The sequence below is a fragment of the Helobdella robusta genome (genome assembly GCF_000326865.2).
Source record: "Helobdella robusta unplaced genomic scaffold HELROscaffold_1, whole genome shotgun sequence".
In the NCBI taxonomy this organism is placed as follows: Eukaryota; Metazoa; Annelida; class Clitellata; order Rhynchobdellida; family Glossiphoniidae; genus Helobdella; species Helobdella robusta.
In genome coordinates this window covers 7,296,997-7,310,157 of record NW_008703570.1, presented here as the reverse complement: position 1 = coordinate 7,310,157, position 13,161 = coordinate 7,296,997, and the positions used below count along the sequence as shown (strand labels likewise).

General features: G+C 29.6%; 3 protein-coding genes across 3 annotated transcripts; 2 read left to right on the top strand and 1 right to left on the bottom strand.

The window, feature by feature from the left end:
- Positions 1-1,052: 1,052 nt before the first annotated feature.
- Positions 1,053-3,652, top strand: HELRODRAFT_159163 (hypothetical protein; the record flags this gene model as incomplete). Its single annotated transcript, XM_009011073.1, has 4 exons — positions 1,053-1,097; positions 2,483-2,668; positions 3,039-3,094; positions 3,571-3,652. The coding sequence occupies 4 exons, from the start codon at positions 1,053-1,055 to the stop codon at positions 3,650-3,652; spliced, it is 369 nt and encodes a 122-aa protein (XP_009009321.1).
- A 765-nt stretch (positions 3,653-4,417) lies between these two features.
- On the top strand, positions 4,418-9,766 carry HELRODRAFT_187921 (hypothetical protein). Its single transcript, XM_009011072.1, is given in 9 exon segments — positions 4,418-4,582; positions 5,364-5,576; positions 5,641-5,918; positions 6,486-6,664; positions 7,230-7,311; positions 7,504-7,641; positions 8,087-8,278; positions 8,393-9,337; positions 9,357-9,766. 7 exon segments carry the CDS (start codon positions 5,390-5,392, stop codon positions 9,311-9,313), a joined length of 1,977 nt encoding a protein of 658 aa, XP_009009320.1. The 5' UTR covers positions 4,418-4,582; positions 5,364-5,389; the 3' UTR covers positions 9,314-9,337; positions 9,357-9,766.
- A 1,607-nt stretch (positions 9,767-11,373) lies between these two features.
- On the bottom strand, positions 11,374-12,027 carry HELRODRAFT_124357 (hypothetical protein; the record flags this gene model as incomplete). Its single annotated transcript, XM_009011071.1, has 2 exons — positions 11,374-11,799; positions 11,908-12,027. Coding segments are annotated over 2 exons (546 nt in total), but the record flags the coding sequence as incomplete, so codon positions are not given.
- Positions 12,028-13,161: the final 1,134 nt, after the last annotated feature.

Sequence of the window (13,161 nt, the reverse complement as noted above, 5' to 3'; positions counted from 1 at the left end):
ATATATATATATATATATATATATATATATATATATATATATATATTCATGACCATGGTACAAAATCACCTAAATGAGTTTCAATGCCCTCTTGACGGATGCACTTAATTAAATTAATAACTTATTTTGTAAAAAATATTATCAAGTAGTTAAAGAAAGTAGTTAGCTATAATAGTTGCTAAATATTTATAAAAAGTTAGCTAGTAGACTTCGAAGTGAAAACTTTAGATATAAAAAAGCTCGATAAAAAAAATAGTTATAAACTACAGTTTAAATACTAGTGAGTATTTTGTAACTTTTTAGTTAAATACTTATAGTTGGTAACTAACTACCCTATTCATCTCTGGTGTTCAGTAATACATTATTTATGATAACTATTCGGTCGTTTCAAGATACCATATATCAAAATTTCGGAATTTCCATTACCAAAATATACATTTTTATGCTCAGGAAATTAAGCACTACATGAAACTGGTAACTTAACTACCAGCTTAATTCACTATATCAGCATAACATATGAAAAAAATCGAACTATAGTAAGACCTAATATTTATTCGATCGATTCAAAATTGTATGAATGAAAAACGCTAGGATTTTCGTTACCAAATTATACATTTTCATTCACAGGAGTACTACATAAATCTTCTAAAGAACTACCTGCTTATATCATCGCCACATATTATTCTACATATATGAGCGCCACAGTCCTCAAAAGAAAATTATTATATAAAATAATAGGGCGTATAATGATAAATATTCCTATCTAAAAACTGAATTCCACTGATTTTTAATTACAGCACTGATCAGTGCTGAAAATGCAATAATATTTCTTAAAATTATATATTCATGGTCTCAACCCTAGTATATATATATATATATATATATATTTATATATGTATATATGGTATAAGCTCATCATATGTTAATGCTTGCACACTTTAAAAATAGCATTTAGCTTCCTTCATTGGTTTTTTTGGGGGGCTGCGATTTTTAAACGTTTTTGTGTTGAATTTTATTTCATTAACTTTTTTTTAATATAAGTTTGTACAAAAATGGTGATCAAAGTTTACGTTTCTCGTGTTTCTGGTAGTCTTGATGTTAGTATTAAAATTAAATTTTAAAAAATTAAAATCTGAATACCATTTTTGTCAACCCGGATCGATTTATCATTTAGAGCTCTAGCTAGTTTTTCTGTTCATACATAAATTTTAAAATCCATTATTTAGCAATTAATAAACTAAACTAAAAATGGTACTGAATGAATGACTGAATGATAGTAATAATTGATAAAAATAAAAAGTTGAATATGATCATATAGCAAATAAAAATAAATAAATAAATCTGTCTATTTATCTCTATCTATCTATTGTCTATTCTATTGTAATATTATATATATATATGTATATATATATATATATCTGTATCTATTTCGCTATCTCTATCTATTTTATGCACGTTTGTATGTTGTATGATGGCGACATAAAACAAACTGGCATTCATTAAAAACTTAAAATTGAATTATTTTATGGCTGCCCCCCCATATATGAACGCATATGTTCACCAATTTAAAATTAAACTTTAGTTTAATATCACTATTTTATGTAAGTTTTTGTTCTATTATTATTATTCTGTTTAACTTATAAACTTTATTAGTATAGACCATATAGAATACTATATACTAATATTTATTATAAAGTTTGTAAATATACTATATATAGTTTATAAATATTCTATATATATACTTTATATATATATATAATATTAATATAAATATATTTATATAAATATATATATATGTATAAGTTTATAAATATACTATATAATATATACTATATAAAATTTATAAATATATTGAACAGTCCATACTAATATTTATTATAAAGTTTATAAATTATATAGAATAATAATAATCAAACAAAAACTTATATAAAATAGTGATATTAAACTAAAATTTTATTATATTATTAATTGTTATAGTATATATATAGAGTCAGTATTAAAGAGTATTAGTATCACTGTAAATCAATGTATTACTATAAGTTTCTCTCCATAGTACACTCATGTTTTTTGATTGATTCAATAATAATATAAATCTTCACTGACGACTGCCAGTTAAAAATTATTTATCTAATTATATTACCTATTGTTGAGTTATTTAAGGAAATTATTTAAAGTTTTCACTTTGCAGCCTACACATTCCAAAAATTGAAAGCAGATTTTTTTTATTATCCACAAATATTATTTTATCATTGATGATTATCATTTATGGGCTATATTGGAAGTTGTTTTTATTGTATGTTTGTAATGAAATAATAATGTATACTTATCCTCAAGCAATTTTGCTGTTAAACATGTTTAGAAAATCTCTGAGTAAACATGTTTAAACAGAGATTTTTTTAAACATGTTTTAAACAAATGCATTTTTATTTTCAACCATTTACTAGTAAAATTTTTTATAAATATTTTATTAATGGCATTTTAGATCAGGAAGAAACAGGAGTTTATTCGGTCCGTTCTGCAGGGAAAGAAGATTTCATTCGAAGAGGTGGACATATCTGATGCTGCCAACGAGTCTGAAAAACTTTTTATGAGAGAACACGGAGAACCATCTGCCAATGAGAAGAATGTTCTGCCACCTCAGATATTCAACAACAGTGTTTACTGTGGTGTTAGTCTCTATCTATTTTTTATTTCTTTGGCTTGTGATGCACCCTTTTCTAACATTGCCATTCTATTATTATAATGGCAGTAAGCTATTATTTTTCCATAAATTTTTAAAACTTTTCCAAGTGATTCGGCTTCCATGCCTCTTATATGCATCATTCAACCTAAAAGTTTTACTATTTTCTTTAAGAGGTGTTTTTTAAATTTTATTTATGATTTGTTAAGCGTTGGTCAAATTATTTTTTATAGACACACTTCCTCATATTTTTTATTCAAAATATTATTTGTATATTGTTGATACTTTCTACTCTATCAGTCACAAGAAACTGGTTACAAGATGTTATCACTTAACTTAATAAATTTTTTTCATAAAGGGTTATGAAGCATTTCATGAAGCCAATGAAGATAACGAACTGAAGAAATTTCTAAAGTTGGAGTAAACCACGCCATCACAGCTTTTTTTTCATCAAAATTATGACAAAATTGTAATTTAAAAACGTTATTATTCAAACATTCACATTTTTAAGCCATGTATTTTGGGTAGAAGTTTGTCTGTCTCATTTTTAAACTTTTAAAATGCAGTTGCTTTCAATTAATAGGCCTGCTATAATATCTTTTCAGCCATTTTACCGGTTTTACTTTAACAACAATATGTTCAAGGGATTATTTTCTTAGAAACTTATTGAGATGTAAGACTTAATAACATCATATTCATATTTTTAAACTGTTTGCCTCCCTTTGTTCAATGTGAATATTACCATTCCTCACATTTTGTTTGAATATATGTGAACATTGTTCTATGCCATGAAAATGATTGTTGTGTTTCAAGTAAAGTCTAAATTATTAATTATAGTAAAATATTAAATAATATATTATTATTAAATATAATTATAATTTAACTTGCAGCTCTATTAAAAGTTTGAAAATTGCCATTTTATTTTCAGTGAACCTGCTGCGTACTTTCAAAGGCTTCCTAATCGTTAATTAGCTTATCTCTGTTGTGTGCATTTATTTACTTGCATGTATTCATTCATTTCAATTTTTACTAACACTTGTTTTTTGCTAATTAAATGTTTTTTCGTATTGTTAAAGTTAATAAATACATTTCATTCAAAAAATATTTTGTAGTTAATATTTTCTTAAACATTTCCAATTGTCGTCAAATGAAGATTTAGATTTATTTCATCTGTCCTTTAATTCATTTGTGTTTGTAAAAGTCTAGTTAGAGATTGACCATATAATTTCCTAGCCTATCCAGATTACCTGTTCCAACTTGTACTACGCATTCATTTCCTGCTACCGACGGTCTACCGGTTTTGGCAAAATATACTTATCTTCATTTTACTGTTGTCTACCTCTGTTGTTCATATCGGTCTTCAACGGTTGGCTTAATATCTTTTATAATTGTATGGTGTTTTTGCTGGTGCTATCTGCTAACAGAATGAGTTGACGGCTGAGCTAATGGCTTTTATCTGAGTTGACGATATTACCAGTTGACATGAACGTTGACTTGTAATCATTTTCATTCACCAATTTTAATAGATTTGTGACGTAACAGTTAACAAGGAAACGTCAGCCAGTAGTATAGATTTGTAGTATTATATTTCAGTTCCTATGAGTTATTCAATGAGCACCGTTCGCACCGCTTTAGCAATAAATTTGTATATATAAATATATATATATAGTTTAAAAAGATTAAAATTTTATTAACAAATTTAGCAATTGTTTTATAAACTTTAATTTTACATCATAGCAAATATTGTGCAATATAATATCAATGGTGCTGTCAAGCTATTAAATTTCTGACGTGCAACTGTTGCTAAGTAGAATGTAAGCAAATAAAAAGCCCATTGTATGGTATTTTGATGTCGGCAGGGTAGGTCTGAATTGAAAGGCACACAACTGCACAACTATAAAAGTATAAAAACTCATATCAATTTCACTGATTATTTGACTATATAATTTATATTGTTATTTATACTATTTCTAATTTATACAACGTACTAATTACTAATAAGTAATAAGTAATTTTAATAAAAACAAAAACCAACTTATTCAAATTTTTTGTATGTATGAAAAATCTGCACTGATGAAATAAGGAAATATTTCAATTTCATTTTAATTTAACGCTTTTTTTTAAATTAAATTAAATTTTGCTATGTTATTTATTTGTTCCCTCATTTCAGGCATTGCAGAGCAGTGTGTTTGTAGTAGTGTAGTTCTGTTGAATTAAATAGAATGTATGGTAGTAATTAATATTAAATAATTATATTGTTATTCTTTCAAAATTAATAAATTTTCACATAAGTATTCCTATTCAAGATTAAAAGGTTATCACACTTGAACATTTTTATTATTTTTAAAGCATGGTTGTGTTGATAACAAATAAACAAATTATTTGTCTAAATAACTTAGGAAAGGTAAACTATTAACTAAAATCTTCAAATATAAAATTAGAACTTATTGCATTTAAAATTTAGGAACCAGAATATAAACATGATAAGAATAAGACTTATAAATTTTTATGTTACACAGCCATACAAATAGAATTAAATAAATTATAAATTCACTATTTGATAGATATTCAATCATTTGCTCCAGTTCACAATATTTGAAACAAAATTTGTATTGAGTTACAAACTTCAGTAATTTTTATACATCTTAATCTAAAATAACTTTCATTTGTTGGTTAAACAAAGTCGTTGTCGGCCCACTTGAAATTATAATGAATTCCCAGCCTGCTGTGAACAGGAATAATAAAGAATCATATCCAAAATCAAATAATAAAATGAGTGATGAAGATTACAGTGATGAAGATGGCAGCTACAGAAGTGGAAGTTACACTGAGTCCGAATCAAATGCCTCTTATTCTGACGGAGGATCGAAAAAAACTATCAATGATTCCAAAAGAGGTGGAAGCATTTTTTTCGTTATAATTTTAAATCACATAATTAATTTAATATTTTTTGCTTACAGATTCAAAAACACCAAAAAAGTCACAAGTTCACCAAAAAAACCCAGCTTTGGTTAGAGGGGTGCCAAGAGGAACCATTTACAAGAAACGTGCAGCTGTAGGTGCTGGTGGAGATTCAGTTACAGAAAAAGTTCTATCAGAAAATAAAATTAAAATAGGAGAGTTGAGAAATAAGAACAGTGAATTGTTGGAATTGATTTCAAAGTATGAATATGAAAACAGAGATTTGATGAGGATAATAAGAAAACAAGAGAAACAATTAAAAACCTTTCAAGAACAAGTAATGAATGATGATAATGATGATGATAATTATAATTATGATGATTAATAATGACCGCGACGATGATGATGACGATTTACATTAATGAAAATGAGTCATTTATAGTTTTGACCAATCAATTGTTGATTGATCTTTGATTCTAGCATGTCTCTTTCTTCTTAGATTAATAGTGTTGCTAGAAGTTTTTACTTTCATCTACGTAGAATAAAAAAACTTTTGTTTTTTCTTGATGATCCTACTCATCTCCTTCTTGTTACTTCGTTAGTCTTACCTAGGATTGATTATTGTAAATCGCTCTACTATGGTCCTGGTTCTATACTCCATCCTTTAAGTAAAGCTTTTAACTCTAAATTATTTTCTATGTACTTATCAGATATATTAATTGTACCTAAACGCTCCGGTTTATGATTGTCTTCTTGTTAACTCGTGTTAAACATTTTTTTTCTAAATCTGCTTTTGCTTTTTCTGGCCTTTTTCTCTAGTACTCACTACCTACTTCTTTGACTACTTCTCCATCACTTGAATAATGTTGATTATTCAATGAACATCCTAATCACCTAACCGCAGGAGAACTCGATGCCAGTGTTGATACAGCGTCAGACGGCAGAAAGTCACGCCATGTACGAACAGATGAGAAACTTGAAAGAGAAACTTCGCAATCAGGAGAAAAAAATCAAATCAGCCGACGACGAACTTGAGCAGAAACAGAAACAACTGAAGAAGATGAAGGCTCTCGTCGACGACAGGTTTTTGTGAGCTTTTCTAAATTTTTTACTAGATTCTTAAAACCATGAAGAACTATTTGTAAAAAGAAATTTATTTCGCCATATGTTCATGATGGGATTGTTAGCAAATTCACTAATTAGGTGACGTTAATTGGAGAAATTCCTTTTTTAAGAGAGACATTAGCGGCTAACATACTTTGAATATTTCTGTATATGTTGATGATTCTTAGTGAAAATAGTAATTTGAATGATCTTAATTAAGGTGACGTGATAGTGTAATGCAATCCGTGGGGCATGGTTTCACGCGCATTCACAATCAATAAGAGATAATTGTCCTTTTAATGATGATATAATGTACAAATGAACAAATACTTAACTAGCCATTACAATTTTTTCAAACAACGTGTTTTTTGATGTTTTTTAATTCAATTACTCTTTCCACAACAGAGTTCGATTTAACTTTGAAATATCGATTAAGGACATAGGCTGTTATACTTTTATAAATAAAACTACTGTCGTAATTTATTGACGAAATGAAACCTTGGCTTGAAAATTATTTTTAATAATTCTTGTTTTTTCGCTGCAGTCATTTATTGGAGAGAGATGAGCTGACTCAAAAGCTGAAGAACATTGAAGCTGAACTGCAGAACAAGAGCGAAATCATCAGAGTAATTATTATCTTTTTATTCTATTGATGAATGTCGCTTTCAGGCCATTGTTAAATACATCATTTAACTTTTTCAATGAATTTTTTACCGACAAAATCCCTCAATTGGTGTTGGCTTCACACATTTATCAACTTTTTTATGGGCAATCAGATGTATATTTAAGTTTATTATTAATTTTCAATATTTGTTCAGAATTTAGAAAGACACATAGAAAACTTGAACAAGAATCACAAGCACGAGTTGGGTTTGAAGAAAGCCAAGCAGCAAGCCACAGTTTCTGAGGTGGACGCCCTGAGAGCTGAAATTGATCGAATGCAGATGCTGCTACATGTTGGATACTGATTTGTTATTTTTGAAAAGTTGTTGTTACATTTACATGAAATTTCTTACAGCCGCTATTCTTATTTGCCCAATTTTCATAGTTAAACTTTTGTGTCAGAAGGCTGTACTTTACGTCTACACAATGCTGGGTATTTTTTTTAAATTTTGTACGCGTAGTTCTCCATCATATGCTTAATATTCTTTGCGTTCCAGACAGATGACATTCGATCCTGGTTAGCTACAATTTAAGACATGATGCTTCCACGTCTGAGGTTACTAACTAACTAAATCGCTGGATCGACTCAATAAAAATTAGCACTATACATATAGTTGTTTTATTTTTAAATGGGTAGAACACTGAAATAATGAACAAGTCAGCGACCAAATTTAATCCACAATGATATTTGAACATTCATTGCAAACAGCTTAACGTATTGTTTGTTTTCTTTTGAAGGAGAAGGAAAAAGAGTTATCAGTCTTGAACATCTATGCACAGCAGAGATTTCAGATGAAGCCGCCCCACCGCCTCACTAGCTCCATAAGGTCCACACCCGTCTTCGACAAGCAGGGCAACCCCCAGAGCATGAGAGGAAAAAAAGATACAAACATCAACAAAGAACGTCTACAGGATCATTCTAGAAATCAAGTCAGTTTTTTTATTTGCTGCTTGAAATTATTTCTTATTAACGCTAATAATTCTAGCAATATTAGCCTTTTTTTGTTCTTTTTATACCCATTTCGATTTGTTCATTTTGTGAAGCTTGTCCATAACCCTAACGCGAATGTTAACATCAACAACGTCCCAACAAAACAAAAAAGATCCAACTCACCTGAAATAAAACTCAACAAATCCTTGCCAAATGATGCAAAAGTCTCAACTCGTTTCACTCAGAACATGGCAACAAGTAGCACTACGACCAGCACCAACCCACACGCTAAGCAGCCAAACACTCAAAATAAATTACATGGTATTAACGAGGAGAAAACTAACAAAAATCGGGAAAAAGAAGAAATAGAGAAGAAAATAAAAGAGATGGAGAGAGAAACAAAAATGAAAGTGATGAATCAAAATGGCGGAGGGATTTTTAACAGTCATAACAAAAAAGTTTTAGAGGAATCTCCTAGTAAAGATCGAATGAAAGCCAAAGATCAGCAAGAAAATCAGAAAGAAGTGCTGCTAAACAAGATGAAAGAAATTGACGGATCTGTCAATGTTTCGAAATCTTCATCCAAACAAAACGTGAAAAAATCAATCTTTGATGACGACGACGACGATCTACAGTTTGCATCGTACAAACCTTCTTTCTTGAATGACACATCCAACAAGAGCAACAACCACAATCACAAATCTTCCAACAAACCGGTCAGCGTGAAGAAGAGGGATGATTTATTTTCGGAACTTTTTGATGACAAACATAAGGACGACGATGAGGATTTTATTTTTGGGGCCAAAAAAACCACCTCATCTTATACGACCACGTCGAAATCGCCAATATTCTTCAACCTGAACACCACCACTACCAACAGCAACAACAGCAACAATAACAACGTCAACTCGAGGAATGCACTGAACTCCAAGACGAATCACCTTCCTAAAAAAAGCAAACAAAGTCTGGCCACCTTGAATGGAATCGATTCAGATGACGACGACGTTGGCTTTCGTGAATTAAAATTTAAATAAACAGTTTTATTGAGTTATTCATTTCAGTTTTATTGAGTTATTCAATTGTATAGTCAAGGTAATTTTATTACGTTTTATTAAAGGTGTTTTGAGTGTTTTTATTTAATTGTATTAATTATTTGATATCTGATGAATTTAATATATATATATCTAATATATTTAATTTTATTTATTGATTAGTTTACTTTAAAAATAAAATTACCTCAATAAAAATACTCTGAAATGAAAAACCAAATAAAAAACTTTGTAGGTGACAAACATGTAAACACAGTCAATTTATTATACAATAGCAACACCGTATGTTATACAACTTAAAAATACTTTTGTTTTTAGGCATAGTATACAATAATCATTTTAATGACAGCATTTATAACCGAATTTGTAACTAATAATTATTTTCATGTTTTGCAGATACGGATGCATATATGAGTATATAAGTAAACATATATATATATAATTGGTAATTTGTTAATTCATTTATTCATTCTTTCTGTCGTTCGTTCATCCGTTCATTCATTAATTCATAAATAATGCTATTAATTTGATTTAATTTTAAAGTTGCATAACGTTGAGTTGCACTAAATGTTTCTTAACGAGTTTATTAGCAATTGATGAAACACACGATTTCCACGATATTTTTCTTTCTAAACTTCACTGATTTACGACTGGGCATTGAGCTATTGGAGAATCATCAAATAATGGTTAAATATTCTAGTTCGATTTTGAGAGTTCAAATCAAATTTTTAAAAAAATTTTTTGAAATTTTTCGTCTCACTAACTTTCAATCCAATGTTTGTGGGAATAAAACTCACAAGATTTTTTGTCATCACGGGCATTCCACAGCTCCGATGATAGAATAACTAAACTTTACTAGACGACAACTTTCTTTCTAACCAACTTGAGGCTAATTTTTTTTGTTAAATTTTTCTAGATATCTTTTCCATTGTATTCCTAATTGAAATGTTCAAGATTTTGTACATTGCAGTTTCAACAAATCATTTAAGTTTTGACTTTCGATTTTAAACTTGAAGTATAAATTTTGTAATTTGTGGTGAATCTAATAACACTGAAGTTTTTAAATCGATAATTATAAATTTTGTTTTTGTTGCAAGCAAGTTAATTTAATCAAATGTGATATGTGATATGTTTCATTAAAACTAATTTTCTTATACAATTTATAAAACTGCACATTTATGGTATGATTGAACTAGGAAGCATCGAAAAAACTAAAATATTTATATTTCTGCACTAAGCCAAAAATTGCATATCTAGCACCGAAGTATTTTATATTTTATTCTTTCATTATTTGGCAAGATATAATTTGTTTCAGTGATACAATACTGTAAGTTTGCTTTCTATATTGTGTTTAATGATAATAATTTAACATTGTTTTGTGATCCAAACTATATACTCAGACAGACAAAATGTTTGTGACCACTTCAATTTCACATTTTGTGTGGGTTTGATAGATGTATTTATTTGTAATAAATAAACAGTTTTGAAATATTTTATTGTTAATATTTTCGAATGCACGGTCACTCGTTAAAATGTTTATTTAAATTACCTATTAACTTCATCATACTACAAACAAACTGTCTACAGTTTCAGTTTCAAAAGTGTACGTAGAAAACAAAATTTTACACAGATTCCGAAAAATAAGTTGATCGATCATTCATAAAAATAGTTTGCAGTTTCTATATAAGTTAAACGATACAAGTGATGTAAAATAATTTAATTGTAACATCGGCCGCTCCTTTTTTCTCCAACTTTCCATTTTCAACTGCAACTATCTTGGCAAAGGCACGCCACAGTTTTTGAGGAAATGTTTCTGAAGAATATTATCAAAACTAATGATCAACTTTTTCATTATTATTAATTATTCCCGTGTTGTTGTTATTATTTTAACTATTATTGTGCCATTTCCTGTATTAATCATTTTATGCAATAAAGTCAAACGTACAAATGTACAAAATGAGAAATAATGAAAATAAATCTTGTCGGTTTAGAAATAAGCAAATATCAGACTAGTTTGACTTCCTGTTGGACATGTCAGCTCCTTCAATCTTGGTTATGTGTGTGAAACAACACGGTTGGGAAATGTCGGATTTTTTAAAAGCTAGCTTGTTGGCACTTTTTGGCGAGTGCCTGTTTCCTGTTTTTGATTTCATTTTTTTTCTGCTATTACTCAAGTCAAGCACGTCGTCTTCGCCATCATTTGTTATTCTGACGTAATGACTATAAAATAGGTTGGCTGACATTGCGTCGTAGAAGCGAATGCCAACATGTTTCGAATGATCTTTTGAAGAATTCATTATGTGAAAATTTGGTTCCTGACCGATTCTGTATTGGCTCAAATGTGTTAAAACATCTCTCCACATTGGGAAAGCTGTTCCTTTCTCGGCCAGTACTATGTGAAGTCGTTTTTGTCGTCTGCTTTCACCAGAGTCCAGAACGAATACAGGTATTCCTTCTTTGTGGAATGTCCACTTATAATTATTTGGAGAATTATGTGATTCTGTTGCTAATTCAGAAAATTTGGATGATCTAGGAGAGCCATGCATCTGTTGAAGAAGTTTCTGTTGCACCTGAGAAACGTTTGAATTACATCCAGATGAGCTTAAAAACACAGCTGCCATGCATGTGCTAACGTAAACTTCTGTTTTGTGACCCTTGTAAAACGTTTCCACTTGTAAAAGATCATGTTCTGTCAGGTGCTGAGGTGGAAGCACATTCTTGTTTCGTGAATCAACTTCGTTATAAACTTGTTTCTGTTGTGTTTCTGGCTGTTTAATATTACGTAGTTGCACACACTGGTTTTGTCGCTGAAACGAATCAACTGGTTGAGGAGTTGCTAAATGTGCGGCATCTGGTGGTGGAGGAAATGGTAAGTCTGACCAGTTAACGTTTAAAATTTGATTGGATAGGCTGTCCATCAAAAGATCTGAATAGTTTATATTTGTAAGATCAGCACTGAACGGTTGCTGCAAACTGCTGAGCAAACACTGGTTGAGATTATGAACACTAGAGTTTAATGACTCAATAGCCGATGGATTGATGGACTGGTGAATGTTATTTAAATTGATGTTGTTCTGTAGTATGGAAGTATTGTTTGTTGATGCAGATGCCTGTAACGGTACAATTTGTTTGGACATCCGGGCCCTTTCTAGAGAATCATATTTACTTTTGATTGTTTTTACTGCTTCTTCTACTTTTGCTGCCCCACATCTGAATTTCTCCCACTCTTCCTTACTTTGAGGAACTTTTTCATAACCGTTGTCATCAACGTTTGAGTGGTTTGTTGATCGTGATTCCGGAAAAGTGTTGTTACAAGAGTTGTCATTCGCCGCACGAAGAGAGGAGGAATGTTTCGAATTGTGTGGAAGACTACCATACTTTTGGGGACTGGAATGATTAGTTGATGACGACGATGATGACGTCACCGATGTTGTCATCTTGTCTTGGTCTTCTTCTTCAATTTTTGATAATCTCCAATTTTCTGTGTTGTTCACTTTCAAGCTCTTCATTCTGAAAATATAAATTAAATCAAAGTTTTACATACAATATTTTTAAGTTATTGTTTTTGAAAATTTTCCATAATAAAATTATTCCTCAAAATTTAAACAGATTTGTTTACTAAGATTTGTTTACTAAGATTTAAACAGATTTGTTTTATTAAGTGTTATTTCGTGATTTTTGCAGCCCTAATCCGTTGATAAATCATAACTTTTTCAAATTACTTTTTGAAAATTTAATTCATTTTGTTATAAAAACATTTTTTGCGACTAATGTATTCACTCTAGAGTACGGCAATTTTTAAGCCACCGGTGGATAATATCATAAAAAACAAC

Coding starts and splice junctions, on each gene's coding strand:
- HELRODRAFT_187921 (XM_009011072.1), top strand. CDS start 5,390: ATGAATTCCCAGCCTGCTGTGAACAGGAATAATAAAGAATCATATCCA. Junction 5,577..5,640: donor TATCAATGATTCCAAAAGAG/GTGGAAGCATTT, acceptor TTTTGCTTACAG/ATTCAAAAACACCAAAAAAG. Junction 8,279..8,392: donor AGGATCATTCTAGAAATCAA/GTCAGTTTTTTT, acceptor CATTTTGTGAAG/CTTGTCCATAACCCTAACGC.